Source organism: Tupaia chinensis, unplaced genomic scaffold (genome assembly GCF_000334495.1).
Source record: "Tupaia chinensis unplaced genomic scaffold, TupChi_1.0 Scaffold000477_1, whole genome shotgun sequence".
Taxonomy (NCBI): Eukaryota; Metazoa; Chordata; class Mammalia; order Scandentia; family Tupaiidae; genus Tupaia; species Tupaia belangeri.
Window position 1 is genome coordinate 3,060,438 of NW_006159986.1, and position 19,622 is coordinate 3,080,059.

General features: G+C 49.2%; 1 protein-coding gene across 1 annotated transcript; it reads right to left on the reverse strand.

The window, feature by feature from the left end:
* Positions 1-2,476: 2,476 nt before the first annotated feature.
* KRT14 (keratin 14) lies at positions 2,477-9,438 on the reverse strand. The gene is made up of 9 exons (XM_014590669.1): positions 9,416-9,438; positions 6,624-6,906; positions 5,285-5,367; positions 4,565-4,721; positions 3,929-4,090; positions 3,721-3,846; positions 3,398-3,618; positions 3,257-3,303; positions 2,477-2,697 (listed from the first exon to the last, which is right to left on the reverse strand). The coding sequence occupies exons 1-9, from the start codon at positions 9,436-9,438 to the stop codon at positions 2,600-2,602; spliced, it is 1,200 nt and encodes a 399-aa protein (XP_014446155.1). The 3' UTR covers positions 2,477-2,599.
* Between the last annotated feature and the right edge of the window lie 10,184 nt (positions 9,439-19,622).

Here is a 19,622-nt window from a genome sequence, read left to right on the forward strand (position 1 = left end):
ATACTGAATATACTGTGAGGTTTTTTTTTTGCAACCCATCACATGAGATCAGGTGTGGAATATTTACTTACCACATCATGTCCATACTCAATGTTTCAGATTTTGGAGCATTTGGAATTTTTGATTTGGGGATTAAGGATGCTCATCACATGCAGGGTAGGACCACCTCTAAGCCCCACTGCCTCACTTCCTCCCCTTCCAGGACTGAGTCTGCTTTCAAGTGGCCTCTGGTTGCCATCTTAACTCTCAAGGAAGTGCAGTTCTCCCTGGTATTCCCTCCCTACAGTACTGGCACCCCTGAAAGCAGAGAAGAAGCTCACCCAACCACACCTGACTCTGAGAAAGCTCATGTTTATATAGTGCTCTAAGACGGATCTCCTTTGGAGATGGAAACTTTAATCTGGCAGCATCTCTGAAGTAAGAATGATGTCTAGAGATTCCTACAAAGTCTGAGCATTCCAGGCTTCAGTCTCCACTGGTGGTTTGCTGTGTTTTGTCCTCTGTCCAGGCCTACGTGACCTCTCAAATGTGGACCACTCTTGGGATTCTATGCCACACTTGAGCAGGAGGCTCTTTGCCCACTAGGTTCCTATCACCTCTAGGGCCTGTGAACCCATCTCTTCCCAATCTCCAAGGAAGCTCCATTAAACCTTCCTTCTCCCTGATTGTCCTTTATACTTCCAAAACTCTAGTCTTTCTCCTCTGGGCTGGTCCACCCTCACCAGGGATCACTCCAGATCAAACTTCCTTGGTACCAAAACTCAAGTAAAAAGACATCCCAGTTTCAGGAACACAATGCAGTTGTCTCTCTCTCCTGGGGTAGAGGGAGGGACAAGAGAAACCAACATCACTTCATTCCTTCTCCTAATAACTCACTCTCTTACGCTACCATTTATAGAGTGCAGGCTCTGAGCCAAGCACAATGCTAAACTCATTGCCTGTATGAGATCATTTAATCCTTCTTCAGTCTGACATACTAAAGGCGTTCATTCCCCACTTTGAGAAAGAAGTATGTGGGGTTCAATATCTTGCCCAAATTCTTCAAGCATACTCAGCATAGGAGCCAAGACTCTAACCCAAGTTGTCTAAATCCAAAGTCTGGGTTTTTAGTTGCCTTGCCCAAACTAAGTCTTTCTTCAAACCCACCCCACCCCCTAGAAGTTCCCTTCATGCAGCCATGAACAAGCTGTTGAAACCAGCACAGTACTAGTCACCTCTTTCCTAGCTTGGGGCGGTGAGCCCCACCCACCTCCGGAATCTTCACCACTCATTCCAGTGAGGCTTCCGCCCCTTCCAGTCCCTTTTCTAGCCCCCAAAAGAGAGGGTAAGATACTCCCACCAAAGGGAGGCTCCTACAATCCAGGCCCTTGTGTTGTAATCATTCATTGGATTTTCGTATCAATGTCAAGAAAGAATTCTTATTATACAAGTGAGAAGATTGAGACTCACTCTCCGAAGTCACAGAACTAATACAGAGCAGAGACAGGATGAGAAACCAGTCTGTCCATTCCTGAAGTATCTACAAATGCCTTCATTGTGAATAGGTAGTCAGCACACACAAGAGAGTGCTCACCAATATCACTAGCACAGCCATGCCTGGAGCCTGCACTGAGCAAGGCACTGTGCTAGAATCCTCGCAAGTATTCTTCCAGCAGATCCTCACAACAAGCTCATTTTTGAGCTACTATCATCATGCCCACTTTACAGATGTGGAAACTGAGGCTTAAAAATGATAATCCACTCTCTCTGGATCAATTAAGAATACCCAAGATTAGACTCAGCTCTGGAGACAAGAGCAGGTGGGGTGGAGGAAGACAAGACTGTCAGTAGAGCATGAGTTTTGACTTTGGGTTCTTGGACCTCCACTGAAGCTCTTTAGGAAACCATGGGCCTCATGAAATTGTATGCAAATGTGAGTGTGCTTATTTGCAGTGGGGACAGGAGCAGGGGAGAAGATCTATAGCATTCAATGTATTCTTCAAGGAATCCCTCGTTATGAAGCCCTTCCTCACTAGGGTTCTATTACCTCTAGGGACTGTGAACCCATCTCTTCCCAATCTCCAAGGAAGCTCCCTTAAACCTCTCTCCTCCCTGAGTTCCCCTCTATACCTCAAAAATTCTAGTTTAACTGAGCACAGTGCCTGGCACATAAAGGCAAGAAAATCTGGTGAATGAATAAACAAACATAGGAATGAGTGAGTGAGTGAGTGAATGTTTCACCATGACCTAGGAGACAACACATATGACCTTATACACACATTTATCTTTATCTTCAGGGATGGTGAAAGCCATTCTGGGACCTGAGCCCAACCCACCCCCAAGCCCTTTCTCCCAGTTCCAGAGGCCACAGCCAGGTGCTATGACAAGCTCCAAAACTATGCTTCCCCCGCTACCCCCCACCCCCACTCCTAACAATGACCAGACAGAGACAGAAGTTGTGCAACTCAGATAACAAAGCTATATTGATTGCCAGGTGTGGGGAGGGAAAAGGGTGAAGTAGGGCTCAGGTGTGAAGGGCTTGGAGGCAAGAGTAGGGATCCTCCAGTGAGAGCTGTGTCCACGCAGGGAACATCCTAGGCCTGAGCCATGCTAGACAGCCTTAGTTCTTGGTGCGAAGGACCTGCTCGTGGGTAGACACCACCTTGCCATCGTGTACATCCATGACCTTGGTGCGGATCTGGCGACTGGAGGAGGTCACTGGGGAAGAAGGGAGAGAGGGTGTTACCAGAGGTGGACAGACAGTGGGGTAATCAGGAGTGGGTAAGCCAAGAGAATGAAACGAACTATCATCCTGCTGCCCTCTTCCTCGACTGTCATGTCCCTGATGTTGTTACCCAAGTGTAGATATCACCAACACAATTCCTTCAGACTAGGGGCTCCCTCGGACCAGGGGCAGAGTCTAGGTCCTCAGACTGGAGCTTCCAAAAGCTCAGACTCAAGTGGTTCCATGCAGATCGAACCAAATGGATTGGTTTTCGGTTCTGGCGGAAAGACCTTAACAGGGCCTTGTCCTTAGTGCTGACTGCCCTACCCACAGGGGTCTACCACAGACTCCAGGTGGGAGAGGTAAAAGGCAGGGTCAATGCTCCAAGCCCTAGGAGGCTTTAGAAATGGCTTCTTCTACCCAAAGAGGTTCATAAGGGATACTAGGTGAGAACACTACACTTCAACCCCTCAAGAAGCCCCTCCCCAATGCCCTAAGCCTGCTGGGGTACAGAGGGTGGTCCTGAACTCAGTCTGATGAAGAAGGTCTTACCGTCTCTGGATGACTGTGAGCCAGAGGAGAACTGGGAGGAGGAGAGGCTGTGAAGACAGAAAAGGACAGGACCATTACATGTGGGGGGAGGGGCAGAGAGTGCAGTGGGGGCACAGACTCAAGGGAGGGCCCGGCACTCACTGGGCATCCTCGCCTTCCAACAGGCGGCGGTAGGTGGCAATCTCCTGCTCCAGCCGTGTCTTCACGTCCAGCAGGATCTTGTATTCCTGGTTCTGCTGCTCCATCTCGCAGCGCAGCTGTGCCAGCTGCTCCTCGACACTGCCAATCATCTCCTGGATCTGGGCTAGCTGCATGCAGTAACGGCCTTTGGTCTCCTCCAGGCTGTTCTCCAGAGATGCTTTCTGTGAGGAAACAAACAAACAAAAAGATCCAAGAGTCAGTTAGGGTGGTGATTCCCTCCCTGCTAGCCCTGGGTCCACCCCCTTCCCAGGCAGTGTTCCTACCATGCTGAGCTGGGACTGCAGCTCAATCTCCAGGTTCTGCACAGTGCGCCGCAGCTCAGAGATCTCGCTCTTGCCACTCTGCACAAGCTCGCTGTTGGTGGCCACCTCGCGGTTCAGTTCCTCTGTCTGCAGGAAAGAGAACATTATTCGTACCAGAAGGCCCTGGAAAGCAGTGTTCTGGAACCCCTACACTCTGAATGACACCCACCTTGCTGAAGAACCAGTCTTCGGCATCCTTGCGGTTCTTCTCTGCCATCTTCTCGTACTGGTCGCGCATCTCATTCAGGATGCGGCTTAGGTCCACGCCAGGTGCTGCATCCATCTCCACGTTGACATCTCCACCCACCTGGCCTCTCATGGAGTTCATCTCCTACACAACCAGAGAACAATCCACACCGTGAACAGGAGCATCATCGTGACAGCTGATTAAGTCCCCTAGTCAGAGGTGTTCCTGGCCTGAAAGGTGCCCTTCCACTGTCTCATGTCCATCTCTTCTCTCCCAGCTATTCAGCTATGCTGACTTTTTTTTTCTTTTTTTTTTTCTTTTTTTTTTTTTTTTTTTTTTTTTTTTTTTTTTTTTTGGGGTTTTTTTTTTTAGGTCTCATTCGCCAGAAAGACAGAGAGACAGAAAGCGAGAGATCACCCCCCAGGGAGGATGGCCATGCCACAATCCCTCCTCCTCCATTCTTCTCTTGGGATCTTGGGCACGCACGCACATGGTCCTGGCATGAGTTTATGCCACCAGGTATGGGACGCGAACCATGGTCAACTACATGGGAGTCCAGCCACATAGCCATTACACCAACTGCTGGTCCCCATGCTGACTTTTCTATTTGCCCCTCACCTCCTCATGGTTCTTCTTCAGGTAGGCCAGCTCCTCATTCAGGCTCTCGATCTGCATCTCCAGGTCGGCCCTGGCCAGGGTCAGCTCGTCCAGCAACCTGCGCAGGCCGTTGATGTCGGCCTCCACGCTCATGCGCAGGTTCAACTCCGTCTCATACCTAGAATGACCCAAGAGAAAAACAATGAGGGACCCTTTGTGGCCACACTGAAGACTTTGTTCTTTCCCCCCCTGCAGCTTCTTCTCAGAGCTGGCACCCTGTGGGTGGTTTAGGAGCCAGTTTTGGAAATGGTATGGTTGGACACAGTGCCCATTGATTGCTCAGATCCAAACATTCCTGGAGGCCTGGAACTAAGGCAGTTCATTACCCTGCAAAATCTGGGAGGAGATGCTTCTAACTCCAGTCAACTTCAATAGTGCAAAGGGCCTCCAAATATGACTGCCTCCTACTTCAGAGTCAGGTGGGAAGGTGGGGATCACCTCTCCCTAAGCGGTGCTTCCCAAACCTGGCCATGTTTCAGAATCACCCTAGCAACCAACCTGTTACAAATAAATGGATCAAAACTTCAAGGGTGGGGCCCAAGAGGCTTGTATTTTTACAAGCACCCCAAGGGGTTTTCATGCAGCTATCCTGACACTGGCCAGCTCTGTTTGAGAAACACTACTCCAAAAATGCCCCTCCCTGGGGAGACGGTATGTCCTGAGCCACTGCTGCAAACTCACTTGGTGCGGAAGTCATCCGCAGCCAGGCGGGCATTGTCGATCTGCAGGACGACATTGGCATTGTCCACAGTGGCCGTGAGGATCTGCAGGATGGAAGGGCATGGGTCATTGTCACATGGATATCACCAGCCGGACTTCACTGAAGCCTGAAGTAGGCTTTTGCTTTCATGCTCTTGCCTGAGTCTCCTTCCTCCCCACAAGCCTTCACCACAGCAGCCTAAGGAAAATCCCAGGCAGTCCAGCTTTGACCCAGGACTTTGCTCACTCATGGTCAGCAGAGACAGTGAAAAGAACCCTGGCCTTAGAACCCAAAGCCCTGGAATTCTGCTTGTATTCTGCCACTGACTTCTGCAAAACCCAAGGTGGGTCTCAGGGCTTCGAGGTCTGCTCCCCGGCAGATGAAAGGAATAAATGAGACTCCTAGACCCCTTCCTGATTGGGGTTCTCTCTCTGCATAAGCCAGCCCTGCCAGCCCTCTGCAGGCATGTGCATTCCTTTTCAAACCCACAGTGCCTGAGACCTCAAGTGGGACTTATCTGAGACATGAAGCACAACTGACACAGGGGATTAGAAAAGAGGAAGCAGGGGAAGAAAAAAAAAAAGATTCAATGAACCCTCACCCTGGCTGGAGTTCCTTTCCTTGTCACCTAATTTTCCTAATCTAAGCTGACATCAGAGTTTAGCAGACTGGGCAGGGAGGGCTGGGGTGTACGGGGGTGGTGACATGGGGCAGGGAGTAGGGGCTGAAGTCAGATGGTACAAGCCACCAGGGGCCCTCCTGGGTGGGGCACATAAGATGGGTCACAAGTGATAGTTTCTGTGGGTTTTCTGTTCCTGCCTGGCTGCAGGGAGGGGCTAGTCAGTGCCAGGGCTTATGGGTGGCAGGAGCCACAGCCCAGACTAATGAGCTAATGAGCGGTTTGGATGTCTAGCCTGGTCCCGTTACAGCCTCGCTCCTCCCCTGAGCTGGAGAACAGAACAGGTAGCTGCCTCCTGTGCAGAAAGGTGTGACAACAAGGGCTCTTGCCTGGGCTCTGTCACTAATTTGCTATGTGAATGTCACCAAGTCACCCTCAAACCTTCACCTTCCTCCTCTGTAAAGTAGAAGGGTAAGAACCACTGATTTCACAAGATCAGCGGGGTAGGAGCTCAGAGGGTATGAGCAATGGAAGGGAAGGGAGGCCCAGCTCCTGACCAGCTCTGTCTGGAGCCTCAGAAGGAGGGATGTGGGGCTGAGGACTGTCCTATGCAGACATCTAAAGGTGCCAGTGGCCTGAGGCATCTACTATTCCCAGAGGCTGGCTCTAGAATGGCACTTCCTGCTGCCCAGTCCACCCACCTTGTTCTTCAGATCCTCAATGGTCTTGAAGTAGGGGCTGTAGTCTCTGATCTCAGTGGGCCGCTGCCTCTGATACCAGTCACGGATCTTCACCTCCAGCTCAGTATTGGCCTCCTCCAAGGCACGCACCTTGTCCAGGTAGGAGGCCAGGCGGTCATTGAGGTTCTGCATGGTCACCTTCTCACTGCCCACCAAGAGCCCATCACCACCACCAAAGCCACCACCAAAGCCACCACCAAAGCCACCACCGAGGCCACCACCAAAACCACCAACATCTCCAGCCCTTCATGGAGCTGGAGGAGGTGAACTGGCGGCTGCAGGTGGTCATGATCTGAGGAGAGTGAGTGAGCGAGCTGGCAGAGAAGTGAGAGGTGCTCAGGTACGTTGGAACAGGTTGCAGATGATTTATACTGTGAGTAGGGGGCGGGCCTGGCAGTTTCCATCCCCCTCGGCTTTCATCACCCACGGGCTAAGGCCAACTCCCAGCCAGGTCCCTCCTCTCCTCCGCCTCATCATGTCTGTCATATTTTACTGGAAACTCATTGTTTGGGGTGTTTTGGGCTTTCTTGTCCCGCCAGGCGTGATTCACATGGGGAGGTGCGGGCCTGCAGGCTACACTTTCCCATCGGCCCTAGGAGCTGCAGCCCTCAGCAACCCGCACACTGGGCTCAGCCAAGGTGACAGAGAGTGGGGCCTCTCTACACCCTAAACCTGGTGACCCGTCAGTTCCCCATTAACTGGGCGGGCCTTTAACATCACTGGGAGGAAACCCACCCCTGTAGGGGCTGCTACCTGGCTGCAGGGACCCCAGGAGGGCAAGTGCACATATGCACCCTCAGAAACAGGACGGGCTCAGGGGCCCTCCCAGGTCTGAACTGCCGGGTTCTGCTAAAGGGCCTGTCACCTCCCTGAAACATGCCCAGCCATTCAGGACGCTCAGATTCCCACCTGATGCCTCCATTGAAGGGAAATCTAGTCCTGGGCACAGACGCTAATATCCTCCCTCAGGGGACCTTCTCACACCCACCTCACACTGGCAGGAAAGTGCGTGGAGTCTGGCGAGTCCCAGCTCCCAGTTTGTCCGTGTGACCCAGGACTTGATACTGCTCTGAGCCTCAGCTTGCTCCTCTGCAAAGTGGGAGTGAAGGCCATCCGCTCTGCCTGCTGCAGTCAGTCTGAGGAGCCAGCGGGGAAGTGTGTCAAAGGGCTTTGTAAACTGAGTGTGGCACAAAATCTGCTTAGAGTTATAGCCCAGGCTGGACCCCAAAGGGGTTGGAACATTATCTTTGGGACAGGCTCCAAAAGGGCTTTTCGCTTCCAGCCCCAGGTGTCTTCTCAGACCCCCAGGGCAACTCTGGTGCGGACTGCGGACTCAGGCACCTCATTTGAGGCCCTTGTGGAGCTGGCCAAGGAGTGTTCTGGGGAGGAATATAGGACCTAAGAGTGGAGCAGGCCAGTGCCAAAGGTGTGGCCAGAGCAGACATGAGGGTCCCTGACTCCCGAGGCCTTGATGGCCAGAGGACAGTTCCAGGAATCCATTTGGTCTTGCCTTAGAGGTCTGTATGTCGAACCTCAGGTATCCCACCTCTCCCAGACAACCCTTTCTGGCCCCCACCCCACACTTACACCAGCCCCTCCCCGCCCTTTCTCCAGCCCCTCAGCTCACAGACCCCGCAGGCATGTCAGGAGGAATGTGGTCCTGTCTGGGGCTGCCTGGCACGTCCCATCTCCCCAGACAGGCCCCAACAGCCCCTGCTGGAGGCTCCAAAGCTCTTCCTAGGATCAACTGCTCCTAAAAGGAAGCAAAGCCTTTCCTTCCCTCTCTTCCCTTTCCTTCCCCCCCCAGCCTTGACTACCACAAGAGCAAAAGTCAGTGAACCTCTCCCCCCAACAAGGGCCTAGGCGCTCAGAAGACAATGCTGAGACAGACACTTGAGGCCGTGGGCTCCCCAAATCTGCAGCGCCAAGGACTCTCGAGGATATGAGTAAGCCAGAGCCCCACCCCACTCCACCCGCCCCTGCCAGACACTCCTAATCTCCTTCCAGAGAATGATCCCCCCACCCTAGCCCAGCCCTGCAATTTTCCCAGTGAGAGGCAGCAAGGATTTGGGCTGAGGAACAGATGCTTTTGTTGGGAGACCTGGTGTGTTGGCTGGGGTAAGGGGTGCTCTCTGGAGAAAAATACAGTATCCAGTGGGATCTGAGGAGTGGGAACAGGGTGCAGAGCCCAATACCAGCTTCCTCTGTGCCCCCACCCTGTCTCCCTCCTCTGCAAGGGACCAATGATAGACCCCTGGGGCTCCGGACATAAGGAAAATTTCTCCCTACTTTCTCTGAATCAGTGAAACCAGAGAGAGGCTCTCTCCTTCCTGACCTGCAGGAGGAATATAAAAGACAGAGGTGGCAGGGAACCACTGATACAGCCCATGCTCATAATGTAAGAAGAGACCTTTGCCAGCCACCCCACAGCAGGGCTCTGGAACCCAGGCAAGAAATGCAAATCTAATCTCTCTTACTCAGGATTAGAACCCTGTTCCTGTCTGGAGCCTGAAGCCAACCTCCCTTCCTCCTGCGGGCATGGACTCAGAGACCAAGTTGCTGCAAATGGTCCAGCCAAGCAGAGTAGAGACTTAGAGGACACCCCTTGCCCTCACCCCACCCCCTAGTGCCAGGGAGGCATGGTGCTCATGACTTTTGCAGTAAAGGCAGCTTCTGGGGCATCAAGGGTTAATGGGCTGGGGGATGGGAATCAGACAGCCCGCAGTGGCTGCTGGGCCTGAAGAACGCCCCACCTCTGAACCTCCAGGCAGGCCATTTGGAAACCATTACCCAGCCTTCTTCCAACCTGCCCCAGGAAGGAGGGGGTACAGGAGGAGCCTGGGGCAGTGCCTCTTGTGGTTAGTGAGTCTCCCTGCACCACCCAGCAGTGGGAAGACTGAAGCCAATCCAAACAGGTGATGCAGGCAGTGCTAGGCAGCCCCTCACAGCACCCATATTGTGCCAAGGGCTGGGCTGGATGCAGGGGGTGAGGGGCGGCCGCCTAAAGAAGGAAGAGACAGAATCCATGATCTAGCAGGAGACATCATCCCTGCCTTTACGAAACCCCAGCCTGGAAGGGGAGGGGCAATTACTTATGACACTGGCAACACAAGACAAGTGCAGACCACATGCATGAGTTTCCCAGGGCTGCTGTGACAACTTACTGCAAATATAGTGACTTAAAACAATATGAATTTGTTTCCCGGTTCTGGAGGCCATTAAGCCTGAAATGAAGGTGTTGGCCAGCCCAGACACCCTCAGAAGACCCCAGGGAAGAAGCTCTCCTGGACTTTCCAGCTGGGGGGAGCTCCTCGCCCTCTATAGCAGGGAGACTCCAGTCTCTACCTCTATCTCCACATGGCCTCATCTCTGTATCTCTGGCTATACTCTCCTGATTCTTATAAAGACACTGGATTTCGTGCCCATCCTAAGCCGATGTGATCTCATCTCTATCCTTACCTTAATTACATCTGCAAAGACCAAGGTCGCTGAGGTGCCGGGTGCACATGAATTTGAGGGAAACACTGTTCAATCCATGACCCTGTCTAACCGGCAGGTGCTATCTGGCTGCAGAGGCGGTAGTGAAAACTGGAGAGATGATCCTGATAGGATGCGGGCGTGCTCAACTGCCAGGCTTCTGGAAACAGCTCCTTTTTTTTTTTTTTCCCCTTTTTAGATTTTTTGCTATAGGGCACATGTGCTTGCTGAAGAGAGACAGAGAGATAGGGAAAGTGAGAATCACTCCCCAGGGAGGATGGCCGCACTGTAATCCCTTCTCCATTCTCCTCTCTGGATTTTGGGCATGCACTTATGCACACATGCCCTGTGTATTCTTCATGCTACCAGGTCTGGGACTCAAACCATGGAATAGTCCATGTGGGATCCAACAACTTAACTACATCACCTTCTGGCCCAACTTCTGGGAATAGCTTTTATCTCAATTTAAGAGGGTGCTGGAAACTAGATGGCAGGAAGCACTGAATTCTTAGGTATTGAGTCCATTCTTTTTACCTCCCAGTTTCTCTGACTCCTTCACAAATAGATAAAAGCCCTAGGAAAAAGCTTTCTCTAATTTGCTTTGTCTTTGTTTTTGTTTGTTTTATTATTATTATTATATTATTATTCTTGCCAGAGAGTGTACATACTCACCAAAGAGAAAGAGAAAGCAACCCCACAGCAGGGTGTGGTCATGCATTGGAATCCTTTTCCTCCATTTCTCCACCATGTCAGGATTTGGGAACACAGATGTCTCTGTGGCCACTGGAGACAGGATTCAAACTGTGGTCTAGCATGTGGTCCTGGCTCCCAAAGTGCAGTGCTTAACCATTACACTTACTGTCACAGCAGCCCTGGGCCAGCCCAGGAGAGAGCTTTTGGTTTTAGGGGGTTTTGTTTGCTTTTATAATAATTTTTTATTTTCTTTTTTTTTTGGGGGGGGGAGAAGTTGTTTTTTTTATTTGTTTGTTTTTTGTTTGTTTGTTTGTTTGTTTGTTTGCTATAGGGCGCGTGCACTCGCCAGACAGACAGAGAGACACAGAGAGACAGAAAGCAAGAAATCACCCCCCGAGGGGATGGCCACGCCGCAATCCCTTCTCCTCCATTCTCCTCTCGGGATCTCGGGCACGCAAGCACACGCACCTGGCATGAGTTTTAAGCCACCAGGTCCGGGACGCAAACCACGGTCGACTACATGTGAGTCCAGTGACATAACCATTATGCTAACTGCTGGTCCCTTATTTTATTTTTTATACATTCAATCACATTATTTAACTTACAAAGTGAACATTTCAATATGTGAACATTTCTTTCCAATCTAGTTGATCAAAATATCTTTAACAGATAACGCCACTACCTCCCTGTCCCATCAATGCTCTGTCTCCGTATTCCTCCTCCAAATGTCTTTCCCCAGGCCCCACCCCTCCACACACACCGTATCTGGCAGTCACACCCATCTCTTGTGTTTGTACATCCTTTAGTCAGTCAGTTTCAGGTTTTGAGGGGTTTTGGTTTTATTAGTGTTTGCTTTAGAGTACATGCACTCACTAGAGAGAGAGACAGAGAGGATGAAGGAGAGTGAGAGATCACCCCTCAGGAGGATTGGCCGTGCTGCAATTCCTTCTCATCTAGGCTTCTCTCAGTATCTTGAGTACGTGCATACACACACCTGGTGTGATTTTCAAACACTTTAACCTCCACACTATCTGCTGACCCTGAGAGCTTTTCTTTTTTTTTTAATAATTATGTTTTATTTAACTTTATTATTATTTTCTAGTTCGATCAAAAAAGAGAGAGAAGGAAAATGAGAAAGCAAGCCACCAGGTCCAGGACTTGAACCACAGTCGACCATGTGGGAGTCCCCCACCTTTAACCACCATGAGACCTGCCAGCCCTGAGAGCTTTTCTTTTTAGACTTTTTATTTTGCAATAATTTTAAACTTTCAGAAAAATTTACAAAATAGTACTAAGAATTCATGTGTACCTTTCTCCCTGCTTCCCTTAGTATGAACATATTACATAAGTGTAGTACAATGTTTAAAACCCATGAATTAATATTAACACATACTTAGCACCATCAGTTGGTGTAGTGGCTATTTCGCTGGATTCCCATGTAGTCAACTGCGGTTTGAGTCCCGGACCTGGTGGCTTAAACTCATGCCAGGTGCATGTGTGTGCGTGCCCAAGATCCCAAGAGGAGAATGGAGGAGAAGGGATTGCGGTGTGGCCATCCCCCCTGAGGGGGTGATTTCTCACTTTCTGTCTCTCTGTCCTTCTCTGTCTTTCTGGCAAGCACACACACCCTATAGCAAAAACCTCTCCAAAAAAATAATAATAATAAATAAATAAAATATTAACACATACTACCTCTTTCTATATTCTTTTTGGATTTTTTTGAGAGAGATATTTTTGCTATAGGGTGTGTGCAGTCACTCCCCTCACCATGCCCGTCCTTCTCCCCACCAAGTCTGTCATCTGTGTGTAGAGAGAACAGTCTTCTAGAGCTCAGGGCTGGGGCCTGGGTAGCCCCTGCCGCCAGAAAGGCAAGGTGGCCATGGAGGCCAGGAACAAACCAGCCAGGAGGATTGCAGGTGCAGGAGGCAACTGGGAGCCTGGGGCACCTCCTCAAGCCCTGGGGTGCCCTTTCCCCCAGAGAGCTCTGCCGCCCGCTGGTTTCCCAGGCCAGCCTGCCCGTCTGACACACAGAAGGCTGAGCCAAGTGTTTCCGTGGCCATGGCCATCTCTGAGCCTCCTAGCTGCACTGCAGAGCTGACAGAGCAGAGGATGGCCACCCCACATTGCAGAGGGAGAAGGCTCGAGGTTGAGGAACTTCCCAAAGCTCGTGGTGAGGAAGCTGCTCAATCAGGATTCAACCCCAGCTCCACCTGGCCTCAAACCTTGCTTCTTCTCAATGACAGGTTCCCCACCCCCGCTAGAAAGTCCCCAAAAGTCAGAGCCTCAGCATCATCCAGGCCATCCTCTTTTACTTTATGGATAGGAAAAGTGAGGCCCAGCAAGAGGAAGAGATTTGTCCAAAGTCACAAAGCAAAGCCTGCTTCAAATGTACAAAATATTTCAGTGTCACCCAGGGTTCTGAGCCAGGGTGAGAATGTGCGTGGGGTGGAAAGAGTTGTGTCTGCACCCCAGAACCACCCTCGGGTTGTTAAGAACACAGATGATCAGGTGCCAAGGGCCAACAATAGACCAGTTCATAGATCCTGTTCAGGGAAAGTATGGCTTAGCTTCTGCAGCCAGTTACCCACAATGCCTCACTGTCACCAGAGTCCCAACCCCAGCAAGCCTATCCCCTTGCTGATGCCTACATCTCGGCCACCTTTCAGCCTCTGCCTGAATTTCCACATCTGTCCTCTCCCACAAATCTCTCACATTCTTTAAGGCAAAACCTCAGTTCAGCACACAGCTTTAAGATATGATTTCTGGAGTGGCTCCCTGATCTGGTGGTAAAAGGAGCTAGATCCTCCATGGCTGACTGCATGATTTGAGTGCCAGTCCTGGCAACTTGAAAAACATTTCAGGTACATGTGCATGAGTGCCCTAAATCCCAACAGGATGAGAAATGGAGGAGAAGGAATTGCAGCATGACTATGCCCCACTGGGAGTGCTTTCTCCACCCCCCCTACCCCCCGTCTCTTAGTCTCTCTCTGATAAACACACATGCCCCACAGCAAAGTTTTTAAACAATTTGTTTATATTTTATTTTATTTTATTTTATTTTATTTTATTTTATTTTATTTTATTCACTCTAGGACGCATATACTTACCAGAGAGAGTGGGCAGGGAGTTGTGAGAAAGCAAGTTGTCAGATCCGGGACTCAAACCATGGTCAGCTATGTGGGAGTGCAACACCTTAACCACCTATGCCACATACCACCCTACATTTTTTTTAATAATTATGACATATATATGATTTCTACAGACCCTATTCCATGAAGGATAGGAAGACAGAGGGAGGGAGGCAGGGAAAGAAGGAAGAGGGCAAGCGAACGTGAAAGAGAAGATGGACGGATGGAGGTGTATGGATAGGTGGATAGATGGGTAGAGAAAGAAAGTTAAAGAGGGAAAGTGAAAGAACAGATGGATGGGTGGTGGGTGGGCAGGCAGGGGAGCAGATAGATGAGTGATGGAAGGAACGATAATGAATGGATGGATAGAGGGATAAATGGAAAGTGGGCAGGTGGTAGGTGGGCAGATGAGTGAAGGATGAAAGAAGCACAGAGAAATGGCAGTCAGCTAGACTGGAGGCAAGAAGGGAAGTACCCCTTGGGAACCAGCAGTTAGCGTAATGGCTATGTCGCTGGACTCCCACATAGTCGACCGCAGTTCGCATCCCGGACCCGGTGGCTTAAAACTCACGCTGGGCGCGGGTGCGTGCGTGCCCAAGATCCCGAGAGGAGAATGGAGGAGAAGGGATTGCAGCATGACTATCCCCTCTGGGGGGTGATTTCTCGCTTTCTGTCTCTCTGTCTCTCTCTGGCTGTCTGGCGAGCACACGCGCCCTATAGCAAAAACCTCTCTAAAAAAATAAATAAATAAAAAATAAAAAAGAAGGGAAGCATCCCAAAGGAGGTCTTAACTGAGCCGTGCCTTCAAAGTGAGCAGACGCTAAGCAAGCAATGTGAGAAAGAACGTCTCCTTTGCTCAGGGAAGCATCTAAGTGCAGGTGCAGAGGTGTAAACCATGAGTTGATAGAAAGTACACACTTTCAAGCAGTGCTGGAGCTCAAGGCTGCACCTGCCTGATGAGATTAAGAGCAGAGGCCAGGGGATGAGGATGGTGCTAAGAAGCTGAGACTATCCAAACAACTCTGAGGACACTGAAGAACTCTAAACTGGGGAGTGATCGTATCAAGTGTGTTTTACAAAGGCCGTTCTAATAAACCCATTTTTCAGGGATGGGAGGCAGAAAAGGGAAACCCAGTAAGGAGGATTCCCCATTTTCAGGTAAGGGATAATGTTAGCTCAGACTTTTCTTTCCCCACCCCACCCCCTGCCGGAGCCCACCCACCACCTGAGGTCACCTGGCTTTCTCCTGTTCTCAGATCTCCCACAGCCTCTGTCATCTGTGCTCCCACCCCATTATAGCTGATGTAGTGCTTCGGGGGGCTCTGATTTATTGTGATTACTCTGGTCTGCCCTTGGAGTTGTCCATTCTTCCTCTGCACCATAGTCTGAGGGGAACCTGGATCCAAAGAGCCACCAGGTGGGGTGGGTAGCACACAGAAGGCTTCTGGGAAAGGGTGCCTTTGACTCAGATTTGAAAGAAGGAAGAGCCCTGGAGGGTGGAGTAGGAAGAGGGCATTCCCAGCCAGGGGTGTGGCTGTGGGAACTCCAGCACCAGCAGTGAGTCTCAGGCAGAGTCAGCACAGAGAGTAGAATAGCTATGTCAGTGGTAACCTCAGGGTAGAAAGAAAAGGAGTCCTTTCCACCAGTTAGAGGTTTGGGAGCAGGTCTGGTGTACTGCAGCCCACCTCAGTCCCCCAGAAAGGGGCACATGTGTGGAGATGTGGGATCAGAGAAGGGGTGGGAAGTTCCCAGTCAGAAAGTCTGAGATTAGAGGCTGGGCTCCACCACTGATCAGCCACATAAGCAGACCAGCCACTGCACCCTCCAGCCTTGGCTTCCTACACATGGCAGAATGACAGTCCCTGCCCAGCAGGGTTATTGAAAGGAGGAAGTGACCTGAAAGTGATGGCCAGCATGGTGCTCAGCACAGAGTAAAAGGTCCCTTGAGTTAAACCCTGCAGTTTGACCAACAGAGAGCATGAGTGAGTACATATGGAGAACAGATATCAAAGTTCAGCTGAACGGAGAAAGACACATATGCCTCCTCTCCGGGCCTAGGTCACTCATATTGTGCTCAGAAATAAACCTCATTAATTATTAATTATTAATTTTTTAGAGTTGGCTATTTTCTGTCAACAAGATGGCGACACAGATGGGACCAGAGATGAACTGGAGATCTTCTGAGAGGACACTTTGAACTCGGTGCCTGGTACCAGCAGTGGGCCCTTTGTGCCCTCTCCAGCTCCGAGCCTCTCCTCCAGGGAGATTCATGGTGAATTTTCTGTGTATATATCTGGGATATCAGAAGGACAATAACAACTGTCCTGTTGCCAAGAGTCAGATACAAAGGGATACAGATCTTCCCTTCCAATCACCAACCTAGGAATTGTAGAACCCACCCATAACCTTCATACCCCCACTTCTACATGTTCTGCCTCCTTGGACCATACCAATGGAAATCTCTTCACTAATTCTATCAATCTCAAAAAAATCAAATAAAAGAAACCCCTGTACGTGATCACCCCGAGAAAGGCATGTATGCCTCCTCACCGGGCCTAGGTCACTCATATTCTGCTTAGAAATAAACAGCATTAATTATTAATTATTTAAAAAATTCAGCTGAACACCTTGAGGCAGAAAACAAAGAGGAGCCTGGGATAATGTGGAGAGTAGTCAGTTTGAAAATATGTGACTTTTAGGTGCATATAAAAACGTGTTTTTATAAGTTATTTTAGTAGAGTTGTTGAGAAGTATTTATATCTGAAAGTAGTATTTGTTTGTTGTTACTGGTTATTTTTTGTTGTTAATATTTAATATTTTGATATTGTTTAGTATTAGGGCTAAGAGAAGTTATATATATTTATTAGATTGTTTTTTTAAAAAAAGGTTAGAGAAATCATATGCGCCAGCTATTTTCACATCTTCAGACAATTTACATTCAAAAAACAACTGGCTTTACATCCCACTTCCTTCTCCTCCATTCCCTTTACATCCCATTTTCCCCTCTCCCCATTTTCTGCCCCTTTAAAAAATAAACCTGAGGCCAATTCTGGTCACAACTTCTCCATCAGAGAAGTGTCCATCCAATCCTTGCTTTTCTATATCTGTATGTCTTTATATGTTTGTTATTGCATCTATTTCTAATCCACAGCCTTCCCCACTCAAAAAATAAAAAAAATGTTCATGCTGAACAGGTCCCTACAAAGTAACATTTAATGTGAAGTATATTTAATTTGTTTGTCAATATTGGCCTGTTTTTTTGTTTTAGTTAACATTTTAAATGTAATGGGTATTTTTATGTTGTTGATTTTTATAATGCAGTGATTGATGGAGGAGGGCTGAGGGGAGGCTACAAAGAAGCTGCCAAGACCAGCCCCAGGTGAAGGGCTGGTGAGTCTGTGAGGGCATGGCCTGGAGGCACAGGGAAGGCCTGGAAACCCTGCTGAGAAGAGTGGGATGTTGTAGATGTGAGGGGAGAAGCCATGGGAGCAGCTCAGGGGTTTCATCCTGAGATTAGAAGTTTAGGACTGGCCTCCCTGTAGCCACAGAGCAAAAGGCTGGGAAGCAGCAGCTCTTGTCCAGTGAGATCCTGAGGCCAGGGAGGGAGGGGCCTGTGGGGACCCCACAGGTCACTCAGCACCAGCCAGGACCTGATCCACCTCCTTCCAGCCCTTGCTGTGGGTGCAATGAGGCAATATCTACACACAATGACTATTTCTATATCACCCAGCTACCAAAGAAGGTTTAGGGTATTGGGGCCAGCAAGTGACACAGTGGTTGAGGTGCTGGATTCCCACATGGCCAACCATGGTTTGAGTCCTGGACCTGGTGGCTTGCTTTCTCACTTTCCCTTTCTCTCTCTCTGTCTCTCTCTGTTCAAATTTGTTAAATAATAGCAATAAATAAAATTAAATAAATAATTATTAAAAAAAAAAAGAGATAGAGAGAGAGAGAGAGACCAGCAGTTGGCATAATGGCTATGTTGCTGGACTCACACGTGGTTGACCGCAGTTCGAGTCTCGGACCCGGTGGCTTGGACTCACGCCGGGCACATGTGCGTGCGTGCCCAAGATCCCGGGAGGAGAATGGAGGAGAAGGGATTGTGGCATGGCCATCCCCCCTGGGGAGTGATTTCCTGCTTTCTGTCTCTCTGTCTCTCTCTGTCTGTCTGGCGAAGGCACGCGCCCTATAGCAAAAAGCTCTCCAAAAAAAAAAAAAAAGAAAGAAAAGAAGGCCTGGAGTTTTTACCCTTCAAATTTGTAAGTAACTGGTTGAGGACTACTCTCAGGCAGGGGCAGTGGTGTCAATTCCCCAGTACCCTGGTTTGTGGGCTCTGGTGGCTAGAGAAGATGCTTAGGCAAAGGTCTCACTGGTGATGGAAGTTGGAAGTCTGGCCAGTGAGTACCCAGGGAAAGTGGTCGGAGTTTGGTCCCTGTAGGAGGCAGCCATGACACTGCCAGGAGAAAGGATTGTGGGATGCTTTTTCTTGCTCCTTCTCTCTCTGTCTCTCTGCTCTTGGCAAGCACATGCACCATTCAGAAGAAAAAACAAAATTAAAATTAAATTTTAAAATTAAGTACAAATAATAGGAAACACTCTTTATTGTGCATTTCATATATTCAGTTCATTCTCATAGAATGCTTTCACATATTTTTGTCAAGCTCTTATGTTGGAATTGACAAGCAAATGTAGTTCTGAAATGAATGTTGTTTGAAATGTCTGTTCATATTAAAAGTTAAAATAAAAGTGAAACAGCAAAGACATGTGCCCTAACTTCATTCATTCATCAGTGATGCAGATGACCTCTTGACTGAATCAGATAATGGTTTCTGCATACCAAAAATATATTGCTGGGGCTGGCAGATGGTATGGTGGTAAAGGGCCCTGGACTCCCACATGGCCGACTGTGGTTCAGCTCCCAGACCTGGCAGCTTGCTCTCTCTCTCTCTCTCTCTCTCTCTCTCTCCATCTCTGGTCAAATTGAAAATAAATAAATAAGTAGATAAAGTTTTTTTAAAAAAGAATTTTGTCTTAAAGTTTTTTACTATTCACAATGCAATGGCTACAGACATGACACACTTTGAAAATTAATTTGTATTATTAACATTTTCCCATTACTTTCTTAAGTCTAGACACTCAACAAAACAATAAATAAAACCCCAATCTGTAGTTTTTTGTTTGTTTGTTTGTTTGTTTTAGCTATAGGACATGTGTACTTGCTGGAGAGAAACAGAGAAAGTAAGAAATTACCTCCCCAGAGAGGAGGGATAGCCATACCACAATCCCTCCTCCTCCAATCTCCTCTTGGGTTCTTGGGATTTGGGGCAGGCATGCATATGTGCCTAGCGTGATTTTCAAGCCTCCAGGTCCAGGACTCAGACTACACAGTTGGACATGTGGAATCAACTCCCTTAACCTTCATGTCATCTGCTGGTCCTGTGAAGTTTATTCTTTCCATAGAATAAATACCCCCGCTGTGGCCAGTTTCAAACAGCCAACTTGAATTTAATAAGGACTTGGGGGGGAGGAGGCTGGCAGGTGGCATGGAGGTTGAGGCGCTGGACTTTCACGTGGTCGACCTTAGTTCGAGTCCTGGACCTGGTAACTTGCTTTCTCGCTTTCCTTCTCTCTGTTTCTCTCTGGTCAAATTGAAAAATAATAA

What these genes read in the sequence shown, in the direction of transcription:
- KRT14 (XM_014590669.1), bottom strand. Translation starts at nt 9,438, where the DNA reads ATGGCCTGCCTGGAGGTTCAGAG. An exon ending in TTGGAAGGCGAGGATGCCCA is followed by an intron (nt 3,304 to 3,397) that starts GTGAGTGCCGGG and finishes CTGTCTTCACAG; the next exon opens with CCTCTCCTCCTCCCAGTTCT. An exon ending in CTCACAGTCATCCAGAGACG is followed by an intron (nt 2,698 to 3,256) that starts GTAAGACCTTCT and finishes CTTCTTCCCCAG; the next exon opens with TGACCTCCTCCAGTCGCCAG.